Source organism: Pseudophryne corroboree, chromosome 2 (assembly GCF_028390025.1).
Source record: "Pseudophryne corroboree isolate aPseCor3 chromosome 2, aPseCor3.hap2, whole genome shotgun sequence".
Lineage (NCBI taxonomy): Eukaryota > Metazoa > Chordata > Amphibia > Anura > Myobatrachidae > Pseudophryne > Pseudophryne corroboree.
Window position 1 is genome coordinate 109,862,855 of NC_086445.1, and position 20,534 is coordinate 109,883,388.

Below are 20,534 nucleotides of genomic sequence, written 5' to 3' on the forward strand. Positions count from 1 at the left end.
CATACATACATGTTCAATTGACCACACCACTCATGTAATCAAACACACATACACAAGATTTATCATATTCCTCTCAATCCAGATATCATCATGTTCTCTACTTTTCTCCAAAAATTAAGTACATGTAGAACACAAAAAAAAACGTGAGAATTCATAAAAATTCATAAAAATGCCTTCTAAACTATGATTATAATGGATTGGCCTCCCTTACTCATAACCCTCTATTTTTCGACAGAATTATACAATTATGTGTAAACCAAAACTCAAACAGATATATAACTATAATTATAATAATAATCATAACCATAATTACAATATAACATATATTACATATATCATATATGTCCCGTACTAGGTATTGAATTCCCTATCCAGATCTTATTTATATCAACGAACTACAAGACTAAAGTATATATTCCTGAAAGACGATCATGTATATATACACACTCTCTATATCCCATTTAATTCAACAGTATCATTGAGGCCCGATGGGACCATAGTGTCCATTCTAAATATCCAATAAGCCTCTCGCCTACGAAGCCTATTGAACCGGTCCCCTCCTCTGTTCGTCATTTTTACTTGTTCAATACCTATCATGGTCATATTTTCCCATTTCGCATTTTGGCATTGTATAACATGGTCTGATAAGGGGTGTTTTGCCCCTTTCATAATATTTCTCCTATGTTCCATATACCTTACATGCAAAGTTCTCGTAGTCCGTCCGATATATTGTTTTCCACATTGACATGAAATTAAATAAATAACGTACGTGGACATACAATTGATAAAATCTTTAATGGCAAAGGACTCCCTTGTTATAGAGGACTGAAAGCTAGTACTCTTTCTAGGTATATTATTGCAGGACTGACAATTACTTTTTCCACATTTATGATATCCTATTGGCCTCACAGGAAGCCAGGTGCTGGATACATCTGAAGTAGATTTTTTTCCTTTCATAAAGTGGCTGGGCACTAAGATCTTACGTAGATTATCCGCTTTTCTGAAAATGGTACCCCCTGTTGGATTAATATATGGTTTTAATACATCATCCAAAAGTAATAATGAAGTATTTTTCTTTATAACCTGACTGATTCTATGTGCACTGCTGTTATATTGTGTAATAAAGGCTAGACTTCTATCTTTCTTATTATCATTTCTTACATCTACCGGTTTTGGCCTAAGTAGTGTAGCTCTTTCCATTTTCTCCACCTCTGAATAGGCTTTATCCAACAAATTTTGTGGGTAGCCCTGTTCAGAGAATGATTCCATGAGTTTTTTTGCTTGAACCTGATATGAAAGCACAGACGTGCAATTACGTCTTAATCTGACAAACTGACCCCTGAGGATGTTGTCCTTCCAGCACTGCTTATGGGAGCTTTTATAATTTAAATATCTATTTTGATCCACTTCCTTAATATGGGTTTTTGTAACCAAAGTGTCATTCTCAATAGATAGCTCTATATCCAAAAAACTAATACTTGTGGTGCTATAGTGAGATGTGAAATTAAGTCCATATTGATTATTATTCAAACTATTAGTGAAACTGTGAAGTGTATCTAACGTGCCACCCCAAACAATAAATAAATCATCTATATAGCGGCCATAGTAGACCAGATCCGCCCCGAGCCCGCCCCCCCACACATGTTCGTCCTCAAAGGCTCCCATGTATAGGTTAGCGAAACTCGGAGCGAATCTGGCCCCCATAGCCCCATAGTTTTTTATGTAGCCGGCCGGCAGATTATATATAATTGTGTGTATACAATATTAGTTTTTTTAATTAATAAATTCTATATTGGATTTGAAAAGCGCACTCTCATATTGGATTTCTTTTGTATCATTTTGGGGTAAATGACCTATTACCCCTGAGAGAGCTGCTTTCAAAACCTACAATTGCAGCGCCAGGAATATTGTGTTGTTTAATTCTGACACACGCCTGGCCGAAGACAGAGCCAACAGCATGACCACTTTCCATGTGAGATATTTCAAATCCACGGTTTTAAGTGGCTCAAACCAATGTGATTTCAGGAACTCCAAAACCACGTTGAGATCCCAAGGTGCCACTGGGGGCACAAAAGGGGGCTGAATATGCAGCACTCCCTTTACAAATGTCTGAACTTCAGGCAGTGAAGCCAGTTCTTTCTGGAAGAAAATCGACAGAGCCGAAATCTGGACCTTAATGGACCCCAATTTGAGGCCCAATGTCACCCCTGCTTGCAGGAAATGAAGGAATCGACCCAGTTGAAATTCCTCCGTAGGGGCCTTCCTGGCCTCACACCAAGGAACATATTTCCGCCAAATGCGGTGATAATGTTTTGCAGTGACATCCTTCCTGGCTTTGATCAGGGTAGGGATGACTTCCTCCGGAATGCCTTTTTCACTCAGGATCCGGTGTTCAAACGCCATGCCGTCAAACGCAGCCGCGGTAAGTCTTGGAACAAGCAGGGCCCCTGCTGCAGCAGGTCCCGCCTTAGCGGTAGAGGCCATGGGTCCTCTGAAAGCATCTCTTGAAGTTCCGGGTACCAAGCCCTTCTTGGCCAATCCGGAACCACGAGTATAGTTTTCACTCCTCCCCTTCGTATTATTCTCAGTACCTTGGGAATGAGAGGCAGAGGAGGAAACACATAAACCGACTGGTACCCACGGTGTTACTAGAGCGTCCACAGCGATCGCCTGAGGGTCCCTTGACCTAGCGCAATATCTTTTTAGCTTTTTGTTGAGGCGGGACGCCATCATGTCCATCTGTGGTCTTTCCCAACTGTTTACCAGCATTTGGAAGACTTTTGGATGAAGTCCCCATTCTCCTGGGTGGAGGTCGTGCCTGCTGAGGAAGTCTGCTTCCCAGTTGTCCACTCCCGGAATGAACACTGCAGCCAGTGCTAACACGTGATTTTCCGCCCATCGGAGAATCCTTGTGGCTTCTGCCATTGCCCTCCTGCTTCTTGTGCCGCCCTGTCTGTTTACATGGGCGACCGCCGTGATGTTGTCTGATTGGATCAGTACCGGCTGGTTTTGAAGCAGGGGTCTTGCTTGGCTTAGGGCATTGTAAATGGCTCTTAGCTCCAGAATATTTATGTGGAGTGAAATCTCCTGATTTGACCACAGTCCTTGGAAATTTCTTCCCTGTGTGACTGCACCCCAGCCCCGAAGGCTGGCATCCGTGGTCACCAGGACCCAGTCCTGTATTCCGAATCTGCGGCCCTCTAGGAGATGAGCCCTCTGCAGCCACCACAGCAGTGACACCCTGGTCCTTGCCGACAGGGTTATCCGCTGCTGCATCTGGAGATGGGACCCGGACTATTTGTCCAACAGGTCCCACTGGAAAATCCTTGCGTGGAACCTTCCGAATGGAATTGCTTTGTACGAAGCTACCATTTTTCCCAGGACTCGTGTGCATTGATGTACCGACACCTGTCCTGGTTTTAGGAGGTTTCTGACTAGAGATGACAACTCCTCGGCTTTTTCCACTGGAAGAAACACCTTCTTCTGGACTGTGTCCAGAATCATTCCCAGGAACAGAAGACGTGTCGTCGGGACCAGCTGTGACTTTGGAATATTGAGAATCCAGCCGTGCTGCTGCAGCACTTCCCGAGAAAGTGCTACCCCCACTACCAACTGTTCCTTGGACCTCGCCTTTATCAGGAGATCGTCCAAGTACGGGATAATTAAAACCCCCTTCTTGCGAAGGAGTATCATCATTTTGGCCATTACCTTGGTAAAGACCCTCGGTGCCGTGGATAACCCAAACGGCAGCGTCTGGAACGGATAGTGACAGTCCTATACCACAAACCTGAGGTACTCCTGGTGAGGAGGGTAAATGGGGACATGCAGGTAAGCATCCTTGATGTCCAGGGAGACCATGTAATCCCCCTCGTCCAGGCTCGCAATAACCGCCCTGAGCGATTCCATCTTGAACTTGAATCTTTTGATATATGTGTTCAAGGATTTTAAATTTAAGATGGGTCTCACCGAACCGTCCGGTTTCGGTACCACAAACATTGTGGAATAGTAACCCTTTCCTTGTTGAAGGAGGGGTACCTTGACAATCACTTGCTGTGAATACAGATTTTTGGATAGCCACCAACACTGCCACCCTGGCGGAGGGAGTTGCCGGTAAGGCAGATTTTAGGAAACGGTGGGGGGGAGACGTCTCGAATTCCAGCCTGTACCCCTGATATACTACTTGAAGGACCCAGGGATCCACCTGTGAGAGAGCCCACTGTGCGCTGAAATTTCTGAGACGGGCCCCCACCGTACCCGGGTCCGCCTGAGCAGCCCCAGCGTCATGCTGTGGACTTACCGGACGCAGGGGAGGACTTCTGCTCTTGGGAACTAGCTGTGTGCTGCAGCTTTTTCCCTCTACCTTTGCCTCTCGGCAGAAAGGATGAGCCTCTAGCCCTCTTGCTTTTCTGGGGCCGAAAGGACTGTACCTGATAATACGGTGCTTTCTTTTGCTGTGGGGTAGCCTGTGGCAAAAAAGTTGATTTCCCAGCAGTAGCTGTGGAAACGAGGTCTGAAAGACCATCCCCAAACAGTTCCACCCCCTTATAGGGCAAAACTTCCATGTGCCATTTTGAATCGGCATCGCCTGACCATTGCCGAGTCCATAACCCCCGCCTGGCGGCAATGGACATAGCGCTTATTTTTGATGCCAGCCGGCAAATATCCCTCTGTGCATCACGCATGTATAAGACAGCGTCTTTTATATGCTCTATTGTCAGCAAAATATTGTCCCTATCCATAGTATCAATATTATCCGACAGGGAATCTGACCACGCAGCTGCAGCACTGCACATCCATGCCGATGCAATAGCTGGTCTCAATATAATGCCCGTGTGTGTGTATATAGCTTTAAGGGTAGTTTCCTGCTTTCTATCAGCAGGTTCCTTGAGGGCGGCCGTATCCGGAGACGGTAGTGCCACCTTTTTTGATAAACGTGTCAGCGCTTTATCTACCCTAGGGGGTGTTTCCCAACGTGACCTATCCTCTGGCGGGAAAGGGTACGCTGCCAATAACCGTTTAGAAATTATCAATTTCTTATCGGGGGAAGTCCACGCTTCCTCACACACCTCATGTAATTCCTCTGATGTAGGAAAAACTACTGGTAGTTTTTTCTCACCAAACATAATACCCTTTTTTGTGGTACCTGGGGTACTATCAGAAATGTGTAATACATTTTTCATTGCCTCAATCATGTAACGGGTGGACCTATTGGAAGGTACACTAGTCTCATCGTCGTCGACACTGGAGTCGGTATCCGTGTCAACATCTGTGTCTGCCATCTGAGGTAGCGGGCGTTTTAAAGCCCCTGATGACATTTGAGATGCTTGGACAGGCACAAGCTGAGTAGCCGGCTGTCCTATGTAGTCAAACCTTTTATGTAAGGAGGTGACACTGTCACGTAATTCCTTCCATAAGTCCATCCACACAGGTGTCGACCCCGCAGGGGGTGACATCACATTCACAGACATTTGCTCCGCCTCCACATCATTATCCTCATCATACATGTCGACACAGCAGTACCGACACACAGCACACACACAGGAAATGCTCTGACAGAGGACAGGACCACACAAAGCCCTTTGGGGAGACAGAGGGAGAGTATGCCAGCACACACCAGAGCGCTATATACCACAGGGATATCACCTATAGAGAGTGTTTTCCCTTATAGCTGCATTATAATAATACGTACACTGCGCCTAAATTTCGTGCCCCCCCCTCTCTTTTTTACCCTTTCTGTAGTGCAGGACTGCAGGGGAGAGACAGGGAGCGATCCTTCCAGCGGAGCTGTGAGGGAAAATGGCGCCAGTGTGCTGCGGGAGATGGCTCCGCCCCTTTTTCGGCGTGCTTTCTCCCGCTGTTTTTGTAATTCTGGCAGGGGTAATTTACACCTATATAGCCCCTGGGGCTATATATGGTGTCAGTTTTGCCAGCCAAGGTGTAAATATTGCTGCTCAGGGCGCCCCCCCCCCCCCCCAGCGCCCTGCACCCGTCAGTGACCGCAGTGTGTGGTGTGCATGAGGAGCAATTGTGCACAGCTGCAGTGCTGTGCGCTACCTTGGAGAAGACAGAAGTCTTCAGCCGCCGATTTTCCGGACCTTCTTGCTTCTGGCTCTGTAAGGGGGACGGCGGCGCGGCTCCGGGACCGGACGACGAGGTCAAGTCCTGTGTGCGATCCCTCTGGAGCTAATGGTGTCCAGTAGCCTAAGAAGCCCAAGCTACCACCAGTTAGGTAGGTTCGCTTCTTCTCCCCTTAGTCCCTCGTTGCAGTGAGCCTGTTGCCAGCAGGTCTCACTGTAAAATAAAAAACCTAACATATACTTTCTTTCTAGGAGCTCAGGAGAGCCCCTAGTGTGCATCCAGCTCGGCCGGGCACAGAAATCTAACTGAGGTCTGGAGGAGGGTCATAGGGGGAGGAGCCAGTGCACACCAGATAGTCCTAAATCTTTCTTTAGATGTGCCCAGTCTCCTGCGGAGCCGCTATTCCCCATGGTCCTTACGGAGTCCCCAGCATCCACTAGGACGTCCGAGAAAACACCAGGCACACAGGAGAAGAGGAACCTGGTATAAGGGTAACCCGAACATACACTAGGATAAGACCAGGAGTGAATGGGAGTGTATCCAGTGTACCCCATAGCATCAGACTTAGCAGGTAAGAACATAAATACCGATTTTTCCCTCAGTCATGGGGGACATTGCAGGAAGACCACTGGGATCTCCCAAAGCTGTCCACTCCTGAGCTGAGCGGAGGACCCTTCGCACAAAAGTAGTATGCCTAGAGGCGAAGGAGTCGAAAACAGTAGAAGCAAATAAAAGGAGTGTGCCGAAGACCAAGTGGCGACCCTGCAGACCTACTCCATAGAAGCCCCACGGCGAGCCACCCACAAGGGTCCAACCGAATTGGTAGAGTCTTCAGCCCCCAACTGCGAAACTGGGAGACCCACCAATGAATAAACATGGCATGTGGTTCCCGAATACACCAAGCAATAGACTGTGTGGTAACAGGCTAACCTCTCTTGAACACGGAACAAAATGAGTCAGAAAGGGCAAAAAACCTTGGACCACACCACGTAAATATGGAAAGCCCAGACCACATAATTCGAGAGAGGACTGTGTGTCACTGGCCTGCTGAAAAGACAGGACAACAAGCTCCTGGTTTCTATGGAACCTAGAAACAACTTCTGGAAGAAAAGTGCGGGTAGTACTTAACACTGCTCGGTTGGGATTAAAAATTAAGTTAAAAATATAAAGAAGCTGCAGAGCATCTTAAAAAAATGCCTGGCCTGTGCAGGGAGTGGGGTATAGGGGAGGAGGAACCTTAGCTGCCCTAAAAATAAACCCTTTAGTGTCCAGCCTCCTCCATCACAGCTATACCCCGTGGTCTTCCTCCAGTGTGCCCCCATGGCTGAGGGAGAAAAACATGTTGCCCTAGTTTACACAAGTTGGAAGCAGCCTCTCACTTACCTAGCATCTGGAGATTACTGGCATGAAAAAGGGATGTTTCATCCATGTGTTGCAAGAGACGTCCAGGCGTGCAGATAAGTATATTTGTACGATGAATGCGGGCAGATTCCTGCTTCAAGTCCTAAAAAGAGAAAAAGAAAAAAAGTCAAAGAAGCAGAAAATTCACAAAGGTTTAAGTTAGCTGCGAGTGGGGTGATGTGCCGTTGCAACGGGTCGGGACAGAAATTCCAGCCGACAAGATGCCAGCGGTCAGAATACCGACTGCGTCATTCTGATGATCAGAATTCCGACAGGAAAAGGCAAGTATACTTACCTTCTACCAATAGCCCCCTAACCCTAGTCATCCCTCCCCGCAGCCTAAACCTAAGCCCCCCCCACCCCCCTCCATCCCTGATCCTCCCCGGGGGTTCCTGAACCTTACCATTCCTCCCAGCAGCCTTACCCTAACACCCCTGTCCTTGTAATGAGGGTATTCCCAAAGACCCCTTCAAAATGATCAATAATAAAAAATAGAGATGTAAAATAAATATGTAACATGCAATAGAAAAAAAAAAAGGAGATTCTAATTTGAACTTTGATGTGACGTTAACATTTAGCACAGTGTGCGCCATACAGATTGTAAATAAAAAATAAAATAATTAAAAAAAACAAGGTCAGAGAAAGAGATCCAGCAACAAAATAGAAATATGTGAAAAACAGGTAATCGGAGTCTCGCAGGACTATGTAAGGAGAGCAGGTGAATAATTTTAAGCATATAAACATGTAAATGTTGAAGTTTGCATATCCAACATGTTGGATGGATGAAGGACTATAAGGGAGACATTTTCTAAGCAATGATGAGAACGGGGAAGGTGAGCCAATAGAGAAGTTGCCCATGGCAACCAATCAGCACTGAAGTAAAATCTGTAATTTGCATACTACAAAATGATACAGAGCTGCTGATTGGTTGATGGGGCCACTTCTCCACTGGCTCACTTCTCTGCTCTCCTCACTGCTTAGTAAATGTCCCCCTAACTCCTCTAGAAACAGTAAAGACATTCTATTTACTAACGCACATAACTAAACAAAAATAATAAAAAGCAAATAGAACAAAAGAAAAAAATTGGTTCAAAGGTCCATTCACCAAGACATGAAGTTCCTACATTAATGGAATATGCTGCGCTATATAAGAAACTGTTAATAAAGAAATAATAACTTTCCTGATGAAAAGGATTACGATAATTGACAATACAAATACCAACTTGTGGTTTCAAATATTTTAAAAATATGAGTTTGTTCCTGTGGGCTTAAAAATCTAAATCCCAATCTCTTATAGAATTGAAGCACTCCCTGTTCAATGAGAGGTCATGCAGCCTGAGCTAATAATTGCAACAGAAAAGATTTCAATTCTTCCAGCAGGGGGCAGAGGTTGATCACCAAGGGCGTAAAATACGTTTCTTTGCAGCTGTCAAGATAATAACTAACAGCGGGAGAATCTTTCACTTCTCACGACACAAATCTCAGCATGCATAATTAACACACAAGATCGCCAGTGGGTGTTTAATATGGGGAAGTGTGAAGATATGATTAATGTAAAACATAACTATCCAAAAAAGTCAGAATTTTGGGACATTCCAACAGGTTATGAAAGAAATTTGCTTGAAGTCTTTTACACTCTGGGTAAAAACCGGACTCATTCTCCACCAGGTGGCGCCTCGGACTTTGTGAAATAAGTGTTCTGTGGACAATTTTAATATGTACTTCCTGCAAGAAAGAGGACCTTAATCTGGGTACACACTAGATCAGTGGTTTCCAAACTTTTTTGAATCACGGCTCCCTAGAATTTAAGAATTTTTTTCACGTCACCCTTAGGCCAAAAATTTCTTATTGAGAAATTTAGAAAGAAATATTACATTAAAAAGATCATGTTTATATGTCATCCTTAGGGTCAGTTGTGTGGTGAGGGACCAGATTTGCTTCTGTTTGACCACATATTTTATGACTGGCAGCCACCAGCACTGGTTTTGCCTATTATATTGACCATGAATAATTTGAATTGGTCCTGGACCACCAAACCAGGGCACCCCCTGCAAGTGTCCCGAGGCACCCCAGGGAGCCACAGCAGACAGTTTGGGAACCTCTGCACTAGATGATATGTCGTCTAATCCTGCGGATTGGAGTGACATATCGGGTACATAGTCCAGTGTGTACCCAAGATATGCGCACTCCCACCGGTCGTTAGAGACATCCCTGGTCGGCCCTGCAGCAGGGCCGATGAGGGATGTCGCTAGCGATGACATGCTGTAGAATGCAGCATATTGTGTGGCTCTCGCCGTCAGACCCGGCATCGGTAAGCCCTTGCCAGGGGGGCCGGTTGGATCGGCTGGGAATACACATTGTGTAATGTGTACCCAGCTTAAGGCAACCTGTATCGGAATCTGTAACCTCTGAAAGCTCAGTTTACATGGTCGTACGCTGGAAAACAAATTTAGAATAAGAGATCTGGTCTTAAATGGAAGTATATGAAATCGTATGAGCAATCTAAGATGGCCATTAGTATTATTCAATTTAGGGAGAGAAAAAAAGACCAGGCACAGGGGCATATGTAATAGGGTTCAAGTTCGCCGGAGTTGCGGGATGCCATATGATCGTGGATATTTTTGTAAAGGGGCAATCCTTCACAAGGCATGGTTCTGCCTTGGAAATGATTGCCCCTTTAAAAAAAAATTCAGGGATCGGCCAGCATAGTGCACTGCTGGCATACTCGGACCCTATATATAATGGGGGGATTGGGACGGGACTTGAAAACGTTGTTGCAATGCGAGAGGATCCACATAGATTTTGAAGTATTGTTTGGGTAGGAGCCTAGAGGCAGAGGGACAGAGCACAGACTGGAAGGACACATACTCATTGGCATATGGGGCCAGATGTAATGCAGTGTAAACTCAGAGCTCTGTGATCCCGGCCGTACTTGTACGTGTTTTTTTCTTAAAGCGGCAATCGTTTGCAAAGGTAAAAACAGCCTTGAAAATGATTGCGCTTTAAAAAAAAAAAGCCTGTTCTGCAAGTCACTATTATAGACAATTTAATATATATTAATGCAATCATTGCTTTAATTAACTTAAGTGATAGATCAGCATGTGAAAATAAAACCTCCTGATAAAATGATAAATCACAGAAACCCTACCTCAAGAGATGGGTAAGCTGCCATGATGGCTTCCTTGTATTTCAAGCTTGTGGAATAAAATTAAAAAATAATATAAAAAGTCTGGCTTCATAATTTATAAAAATCACAATGGTACAAACCTTTCCTCCAATGACAAGTCCTGCTGAGAATTCATGGTTCCGACCCACCTTCCGGAGTACCTCAAAGGTCTGGTAGGCCAGCTCTCTGGTGGGAGAGATGATCAGGACCCCTAGACCATCATCTGCTGACCACTGCTGGCGGTATAAGCATTCCAAAGCCTACAAGGCACAATGGTATATTTCAAAGTAAACAGTTCAGTAACCAGACACATACTATATTAGGGCTCTTCAAGCTGGCGTGATAAGGAGCTGGGGGTAAATTTACTAAGGTGCGGGCTTACAGAAGAGGAACTGTTGCTCAAAGCAACCAATCAGATTCTCACTAACATTTATCTGGCACATCCTAGAAAACCATAGCTAGAATGATTGGTTGCTGTAGGCCAACACTTCCACTTTTGTAAGTCCGCACTCTAGTAAATTTACCCCTTGGTGTCTCCATGGGTCTAGTATGCAGTTGTAAGTTTCATAGAGAAACTCTGCAATCAGGCGCATGGCAGTGGGACGCAAATGTATGTTTATGTGATACCTGGCTTATATGGCTGGTGTGGAGTGGGGCACGATGGAGTCGCCTCTCTAACAGATCAACCTTTTGGCCTCTTTCTGGTTTGGCGGCAACTTCCAATTCAAAGTCCCATCAGAGAGGCAGGGGTTCTCCCCCACCCCCCACCAGACACAACCAGGCTAGCATGCACAAGAATGGAATATTCAGGTGAGAACTGGAATGAGGTAGCAAGATGGTTGTAATAAATGCAATGGAGTTTTACATGTCTACTAAGTATACTATAAATGAAAAGCACAAAGTCTCAGTCACTTTCACTTTATCATTTTCAAATGAAAAATTACGTCTATAAATTAACCATTTTTCAAAAGTTTTTGAAAAAATTGTCCCTTCAAAATCCTGAGTCAAACAGCATATCTGTGCCCCCCTGATCCAAGTGCAAGCAGATTATGAAGTAAACTCAGCGCGACAATTTCCATCATCTAAATGATAATTATGTAAAAAGGTTGCTGAAGAGACAATGCACCACAACCGTCACTTACAGGAAGAACGAACGCCAGAGTTTTGCCAGATCCGGTTTTAGCCGCTCCCAGGACATCCTTCCCCTGTAAGGCTAAACCTATGGTTTGCTTCTGTATCTCTGTGGGTATCCGATACTGACCTTCCACCAAACCTGCGAGGAAAGACAGATGAGCTTCCGTGACATGCAGATAGCCACAGATGCCGCATTTCATTCCATTAAAGGACAACTGCATTGATCCCTTCCAGTGTACAACTTTCCCCATGCCTGAGATTTATTACCTACAGTATAATAGAAAGTGTAGCATTTTGGGCTGTGTTTATAAAAAGTTCACATATGTACAGATGTGAAATCATTTCAACGTGCTTGCCGGTTGGTTCTATATCGGAGTGGGAGAAGGGACCTTGTGACGTACCTTGGGGAGGAGACACGTCACCAGGGGGAGGAGCTACAGGCGAACAGGGTACCCGAAAAGTACACTCGCAACGCTTCGGGCACGGTGGCTCGCTCCGCTTCGCTCGCCACCTAATTACTAAAGGTAATAGTTGGTGGCGTGGATAGTAGAGGAACTATCCCGCTGGCCTAGCTCCTCCCCCTTGCAACGTAACTCCTCCCCCTTACGGAAAAGGTCCCTTAGCCCACTTGATTCTAGCATCTACCCGTGCTTGCCACTCTGCAGGTTAAATGGTTGGGTTTATTTTTGGGTTGTTTATTTATTTATTTTTATTTTTTATTTTGGGGGGGGTTCAGAGATACTAAGGGCCATATTCAATTAGCAGTGATAACGGACTTTTCACGTGAAAAGTCCGGTTTTCGGGTGAAAAACCGGACTTTTCACGTGAAATGCAATTACAGCCTATTCAATTATCCTGGAAAATTTATCGGTGATCATGTTTTCACTAATTTCACTTCACCTTCTCTGAAGCAGGTGAAAAGTAGGGAAAAGTCCTATTTTAAGGTAAAAATGTTTGGATATGGTACAGAACTCCTGGGACACCCCCCTTTATGACTAATTAGGCACGTTGAAGTTTTTAATTATTTTTAATTGGCCAATAATGACATGTCATTTTTGGGGTGAAAAAGTAAAAAGTGATGGAAATTGGGGTTCAAGGTATGGGACAGGTATATTGGGGTGCTTTATGAGTGGGACTGGTGTTTTTTAGGCTTGCAGATGGGCGTAATCGGTCTGTTTCCACTTTTTTTTAAAGTACCCTAAAATGACCCAAATATATACTTATACCCATTTTCATGTACCCCAAATTTAATGAGCATTTATTTTGCTCAAAAAAACTTGCTTTCTATCATTTTTTTGCATTTAAAAAAAATGCATATAACCGCCATTTCACACAATTTAAGTCCCCAAAAACTCTCTAATGTGATCTCTAACACACTTCTCTTCTGTTTTCCTATGTTAGTTTAGCATTTTTTGGGGTACAGGCTGATTTTCCCATTTTCACCTGCACTTTTCACTGCAAGAATTTTCACGTGAAACCCGGTCGGAATTGAATAGGTCGAAAAATGGAGCGTTTTCGCGGCAATTTTCGGCCGATTGCCGCGAAAAATTTTCGGGCGAAAAATTGCCGCGAATTTGCGTAAAATTGAAAAACGGAGCGTTTTCGCGGCAATTTTCGGCCGATTGCCGCGAAAAATTTTCGGGCGAAAAATTGCCGCGAATTTGCTGATAATTGAATACCCTAGTAAGCCTTTAGAAAACCATACAGGTCAAGCAGGCCCCAGTGAGGCACTGATCAATACAAATGAAAGCAATTGTGATCCATGATCGCAGTGTAGACGAATGTCACGGTTACTGGCCATCGCTGCAGTTGATTGAACCATGGGCTCTGTAGGCTCCCACGGCAGAGGTCGGGGATGAGAAGCAGCACATCCCAGACAAACAGAGCGTTCCTGCACACTGTCCCTCCCGCTGACCATCAAATGTTGTCAGGCCACAGCAGACACATCCTGCACCCTCTCCTCTGCTCTCTACCTCAGTCAGCAACACAGAGGTAAGAAGAATTTTAGCTCTGTTACAATTGTTTCCTACACTGCGGGACACTTATTTATTAACATTTTCTTATGTAGCGCAGCATATTCTGTTACGCTTTAAAATTGGAACAGTGATAACACAAAACTGGGTAATAACGACAGAGGTAGGAGGGCCCTGCTCGCAAGCTTACAAAATATAGGATTCTGATTGGCCGCTGTAAACTAAGGAGGCAGGAAGCTAGCACTCGTCACTGCCCTTCTCCCGCACTGAGGCTCACTGAGCCATCCTCAGAATACAATATTTTAGTGAAACAGAAAGCCGAGCTCTCCACTCTTCTCTGAAACACTTTCCCGATACTAGTGATATTTACACTAATTAGGAGCACCATCAGAGATAGATTTCTCCACGATAACCCCTTCTGTGAATGGATCGTAGCGGTGAAGAGCCCCGATATCAGTATGCAGCAGAGTTGCCTGCAGTTGGGATCCCGGCGGTCTGGATAGCGACATCAGGATCCCGGCACGTGACAATACCGACAGCCAGAATCATGGCTAACAGGGGCTATTCCCACTGGTGGGTGTCCACGACACCCATACAGTGGAAACAGAACCTGTGGTTAGCGCAGCGAGCTACAAGCCCGGAAGGCGACTCTTTGCTCTCGCCCCGCTGCCGGCATACTGACAGGGCTGCTGTTGTCGGTATACTGATGGCCGGCATCCCGATCGTCGGTAAAAGCTGCTGATCCCCTGATATCACAGGGGACAAGTGATAAAGGGCTTTTCGTCACCTTGTGAGCAGCTACTGACGTGTACTTGTCATCTTGCTTGGTCACTGGTTCTGCCTTTGTTTTTATCAGGATAAAATAAGAATTTACTCACCTGTAATTCTATTTCTCGTAGTTCGTAGTGGATGCTGGGTACTCCGTAAGGACCATGGGGGTATATATGGGCTCCGCAGGAGACTGGGCACTCTTAAAAGAAAGATTAGGTACTATATCTGGTGTGCACTGGCTCCTCCCTCTATGCCCCGCCTCCAGACCTCAGTTTGGGAAACTGTGCCCGGAAGAGCTGACACTACAAGGAAAGGATTTGGAATCCAGGGTAAGATTCATACCAGCCACACCAATCACACCGTACAACTTGTGATAACTATACCCAGTTAACAGTATGAACAACAAATGAGCCTCATTAACAGATGGCTCATAACAAAACCCTTTAGTTAAGCAATAACTATATACATGTATTGCAGACAATCCGCACTTGGGACGGACGCCCAGCATCCACTACGGACTACGAGAAATAGAATTACCGGTGAGTAAATTCTTATTTTCTCTGACGTCCTAGTGGATGCTGGGGACTCCGTAAGGACCATGGGGATTATACCAAAGCTCAAGGTCCTCCTCAGCCAGGGTATCAAACTTGTAGAATTTTGCAAATGTGTTTGAACCCGACCAAGTAGCAGCTTGGCAAAGTTGTGAAGCCGAGACCCCTCAGGCAGCCGCCCAAGATGAGCCCACCTTCCTTGTGGAATGGGCTTTTACTGATTTAGGATGCAGCAGTCCAGCCGCAAAATGTGCAAGTTGAATCGTGCTACAGATCCAGCGAGTAATAGTCTGCTTTGAAGCAGGAGCACCCAGCTTGTTGGGTGCATGCAGGATGTAAATGGCCCTTAGTTCCAGAATATTTATGTGTAGGGAAGTTTCCTGACTCGACCACTGTCCTTGGAAGTTTCTTCCCTGGGTGACTGCCCCCCAACCTCGGAGGCTTGCATCCGTGGTCACCAGGACCCAGTCCTGTATGCCGAATCTGCGGCCTTCGAGCAGATGAGCACTCTGCAGCCACCCCAGCAGAGACACCCTGGCCCTCGGGGACAGGGTGATCAACCTATGCATCTGGAGATGCGATCCGGACCACTTGTCTAACAGATCCCACTGAAAGATCCTTGCATGGAATCTGGCGAAGGTAATTGCTTCGTAAGAAGCTACCATCTTTCCCAGGACTCGCGTGCAGTGATGCACCGACACCTGCTTTGGTTTCAGGAAGTCCCTGACCAGAGATGATAATTCCTGGGCCTTCTCCTCCTGGAGAAACACCTTCTTCTGTTCTGTGTCCAGAATCATGCCCAAGAACAGCAGACACTTCGCAGGAATCAGCTGTGAGTTTGGGATATTCAGAATCCAGCCGTGCTGATGCAGCATTTCCTGAGATAGTGCTACGCTGACTAGCAACTGATCTGTGGAGCCCCAGCGTCATGCGGTGTACTTAGAGGAAGCGGGGGAAGATTTTTGATCTTGGGAACTGGCCGTCTGGTGCAGCTTTTTCCCTCTTCCCTTGCCTCTGGGCAGAAAAGAAGCGCCTCTGACCCGCTTGCCTTTCTGGGGCCGAAAGGACTGTACCTGATAATACGGTGCTTTCTTAGGCTTTGAGGGAACCTGAGGTAAAAATGTCGACTTCCCAGCTGTTGCTGTGGAAACGAGGTCCGAGAGACCATCCCCAAACAATTCCTCACCCTTGTAAGGCAAAACCTCCATGTGCCTTTTAGAATCCGCATCACCTGTCCACTGCCGAGTCCATAATACTCTCCTGGCAGAAATGGACATTGCATTAATTCTAGATGGCAGCCGGCAAATATCCCTCTGTGCATCTCTCATATATAAGACGACGTCTTTAATATGCTTTATGGTCAGCAAAATCGTATCCCTGTCGAGGGTATCAATATTATCTGACAGGGTATCGGACCAAGCTGCTGCAGCACTACACATCCAAGCTGAAGCAATTGGAGGTCTCGGTATAGTACCTGAGTGTGTATATACAGACTTCAGGATAGCCTCCTGCTTTCTATCCGCAGGCTCCTTTAGGGCGGCCGTATCCTGAGACGGCAGTGCCACCTTTTTTGACAAGCGTGTGAGCGCTTTATTCACCCTAGGGGATGTCTCCCAAAGTAACCTGTCCTCTGGCGGGAAAGGGTACGCCATCAGTAACTTTTTAGAAATCACTAGTTTCTTATCGGGGGAAGCCCACGCTTCTTCACACACTTCGTTCAACTCATCTGATGGGGGAAAAACCACTGGTTGCTTTTTCTCCCCAAACATAATACCCTTTTTAGTGGTACCTGGGTTAATGTCAGAAATGTGCAACACATTTTTCATTGCCGTAATCATGCAACGGGTGGCCCTAGTGGAATGTACATTAGTCTCGTCCTCGTCGACACTGGAGTCAGACTCCGTGTCGACATCTGTGTCTGCCATCTGAGGTAGCGGGCGTTTTTGAGCCCCTGATGGCCTTTGTGACGCCTGGGTAGGCACTGGCTGCGAAGTCGGCTGTCCCACAGCTGTTATGTCATCGAACCTTTTATGCAAGGAGTTGACACTGTCGTGTAATACCTTCACATATCCACCCACTCTGGTGTCGGCCCCGCAGGGGGTGACATCACACTTATCGGCACCTGCTCCGCCTCCACATAAGCTTCCTCATCAAACATGTCGACACAGCCGTACCGACACACCGCACACACACAGGGAATGCTCTGACTGAGGACAGGACCCCACTAAGTCCTTAGGGGAGACAGAGAGAGAGTATGCCAGCACACACCACAGCGCTATATATCACAGGGTTGCACACTATACTGAGTGATTTTTCCCAATAGCTGCTATTATACACAATTTGCGCCTAAATTTATGTGTGTGTCCCCGCCCCCCTCTCTTTTTTACCCTAGAAGTCTGGACCTGCAGGGGAGAGCCTGGGGAGCGTTCTTCCAGCGGAGCTGTTAAGAGAAAATGTCGCTGGTGTGCTGAGGAAGATAGCCCCGCCCCTTTCCCGGCGGACTTCTCCCGCTTTTTTATATGTTTTATGGCGGGGGATTATGCACATATACAGTTTAATAACTGTATTATGTGCTATTTAGCCATGTAAGGTACTCTAATTGCTGCCCAGGGCGCCCCCCCCCCCCCCCAGCGCCCTGCACCCATCAGTGACCGGAGTGTGTGGTGTGCAGAGGGAGCAATGGCGCACAGCTGCAGTGCTGTGCGCTACCTTAATGAAGACCGGAGTCTTCAGCCGCCGCTTTTCCACTTCTCTTCGTTCTTCTGGCCCTGCGAGGGGGATGGCGGCGTGGCTCCGGGACCGGACGACCGAGGCTGGGCCTGTGTTCGATCCCTCTGGAGCTAATGGTGTCCAGTAGCCTTAGAAGCCCAAGCTAGCTGCAAGCAGGTAGGTTCGCTTCTCTCCCCTCAGTCCCACGAAGAAGTGAGTCTTTTGCCAGCAGATCTCACTAAAAATAAAAAACCTAACAAATACTTTCTTTTCTAGGAAGCTCAGGAGAGCCCCTAGGGTGCATCCAGCTCTGGCCGGGCACAGATACTAACTGAGGTCTGGAGGAGGGGCATAGAGGGAGGAGCCAGTGCACACCAGATATGGGCCCTCATTCCGAGTTGATCGGTCGCAAGGCGAATTTAGCAGAGTTACACACGCTAAGCCGCCGCCTACTGGGAGTGAATCTTAGCTTCTTAAAATTGCGACCGATGTATTCGCAATATTGCGATTACTAACTACTTAGCAGTTTCTGAGTAGCTCCAGACTTACTCTGCCTGTGCGATCATTTCAGTGCTTGTCGTTCCTGGTTGACGTCACAAACACACCCAGCGTTCGCCCAGGCACTCCCACCGTTTCCCCGGCCACTCCTGCGTTTTTTCCGGAAACGGTAGCGTTTTCAGCCACACGCCCCTGAAACGCCGTGTTTCCGCCCAGTAACACCCATTTCCTGTCAATCACATTACGATCGCCGGAGCGAAGAAAAAGCCGTGAGTAAAATTACTTTCTTCATAGTAAAGTTACTTGGCGCAGTCGCAGTGCGAACATTGCGCATGCGTACTAAGCGGATTTTCACTGCGATGCGATGAAAAATACCGAGCGAACAACTCGGAATGAGGGCCATAGTACCTAATCTTTCTTTTAAGAGTGCCCAGTCTCCTGCGGAGCCTGTCTATACCCCCATGGTCCTTACGGAGTACCCAGCATCCACTAGGACGTCAGAGAAACAATAGTTACATTTTACCGTAATCACCTACTGTCATTTATTCACGTTAAGTCTAATAGTGATTAGCGACATTACATTCTCCGGCCGGTAAGTTTTATTTCCACTCTCAACACATAAAAATCGTTCCAAAGTCAGAACTTGTAATGGAGCTGTACCATCGCTACATTCTGCGAGTTCCTATAAATACTGCATATTCTATTTTTGTTCCCCATTTAAAGGAGAACACTGTGTACATTTGGTAGAGAGAACTTCATATCATGACAGAAATCTAAACATGTCAAACATAGATTTTTGTAATATCATTGATGAAATGATGGGTCTTATTCAGTTTTGTTGGCAAACCAAAAAAGCACACTAATGGGCAAAACCATGTGCACTGCAGGTGGGGCAGATGTAACATGTGCAGAGAGAGCTTTTTTAGCCTAGGTACACACTATACAATTATGTGTCAGATCTGGCTGGTTGGAATGAAAATCTGGTAATGGATGAGAGCAAATGGCAATCGACCATTTGATCCCAAAAATGCAAAATGTGTTTAACCAATTTGTATAAACGACAGGTTTTGTTCGTTTTCCAGTGTTTGGAAGCAAATGGTAGATTGTCATTTTCTCTCATCCATTACCAGATTTTCATTCCAACCAGCCAGATAATTGTATAGTGTGTACCTAGCTTTAGATTTGGGTGGGGTGTGTTCAAACTGAAATCTAAAGTGCCGTGTAAAAAAAAATCAGCCAGTGTTGGTATACGGACTCATGGATGACACCACTTAGGTCGGCACCCATTGGTCGACAGTAAATATGTCGACGCGACCATTAGGTCGATATCAGGTATTCACATTTTTTTCTACTTTTTCATACTTTACGATCCACATGGACTATGATTGGGAATGGTAACATGTGCAGAGTGCAGCGGTAGCGGAGCGAGGCACCTTGCCCGAAGCCGCGAGGGGACACGGTGCACTAATTGGGGTTCCTGGTCACTTTATGAAGAAAACTACACCCCAAAAAAAAAAAACTTATGTCGACCTTGTTCATGTCTACCTAATGGCCGTGTCGACCTAATGGGTGCCGACCTAGACACTGTCGACCCTGAGTCCCATACCCTGCACAGAAACAATATCACCCACCCATATCTAAATATCTCTGCACATGTTACATCTGCCCCACCTGCAGTGCCCATTAGTGTGTTTTTTTGGTTTGCTAACAAACCTGAATAACCCCCAATATTTAGTAATATAAAGAGAATATAAAGAGCTTCTGTACCCACCTCTCACAGTCTTTTTTGATAAGGGGAAGTCTGAGAATCTGGAAATCTCACTGGGGTTGATCTGGAAGATATACATATGTTAGACTCACCACACTGCGATATGATACAATTGGGTGGACAGCACAACACATGATGCCTGAACACTAACAATGTGTGCCATACAGAGGCAGAACTCTGGGAGGCAACGGAGTCAGCTGCTGCCGGGATCTTGCTTTGAAGGGGGGCACCTCCATGGGGTCAATTCAATTCGGCAACTTATGAATAGCGCCGGGAATTAGCTCCCGACGCTATTCAATTCAGCTCCAGTTAAGTCGGCGATGTCCCGTTCTCGCCGACTAAACAGGTTGAATTGTCGGGAGAACGGGCATTCTCCGACTTAACTCCCCGGCGCGAGGCTGATTCCCGACAGAATCAGCCTCGCGCCGGCCGCGAGGCAGCACTTTTGTCGGGTTTCTTCTCTCATCCCCCGGGGATGAGAGAAG

At 46.2% G+C, this 20,534-nt stretch overlaps 1 protein-coding gene across 2 annotated transcripts in view; it reads right to left on the reverse strand.

The window, feature by feature from the left end:
• Nucleotides 1–20,534, reverse strand: part of DDX10 (DEAD-box helicase 10) — a 518,528-nt gene that overhangs the window by 472,808 nt on the left and 25,186 nt on the right. For both annotated transcript variants that reach the window (XM_063951594.1, XM_063951595.1), the window contains exons 2-5: nt 20,053–20,113; nt 11,788–11,918; nt 10,747–10,905; nt 7,462–7,582 (exon numbers count right to left, since the gene is read on the reverse strand). In XM_063951594.1, coding sequence (XP_063807664.1) covers nt 7,462–7,582; nt 10,747–10,905; nt 11,788–11,918; nt 20,053–20,113 — 472 coding nt within the window. The remainder of the gene's footprint in view (nt 1–7,461; nt 7,583–10,746; nt 10,906–11,787; nt 11,919–20,052; nt 20,114–20,534) is intronic.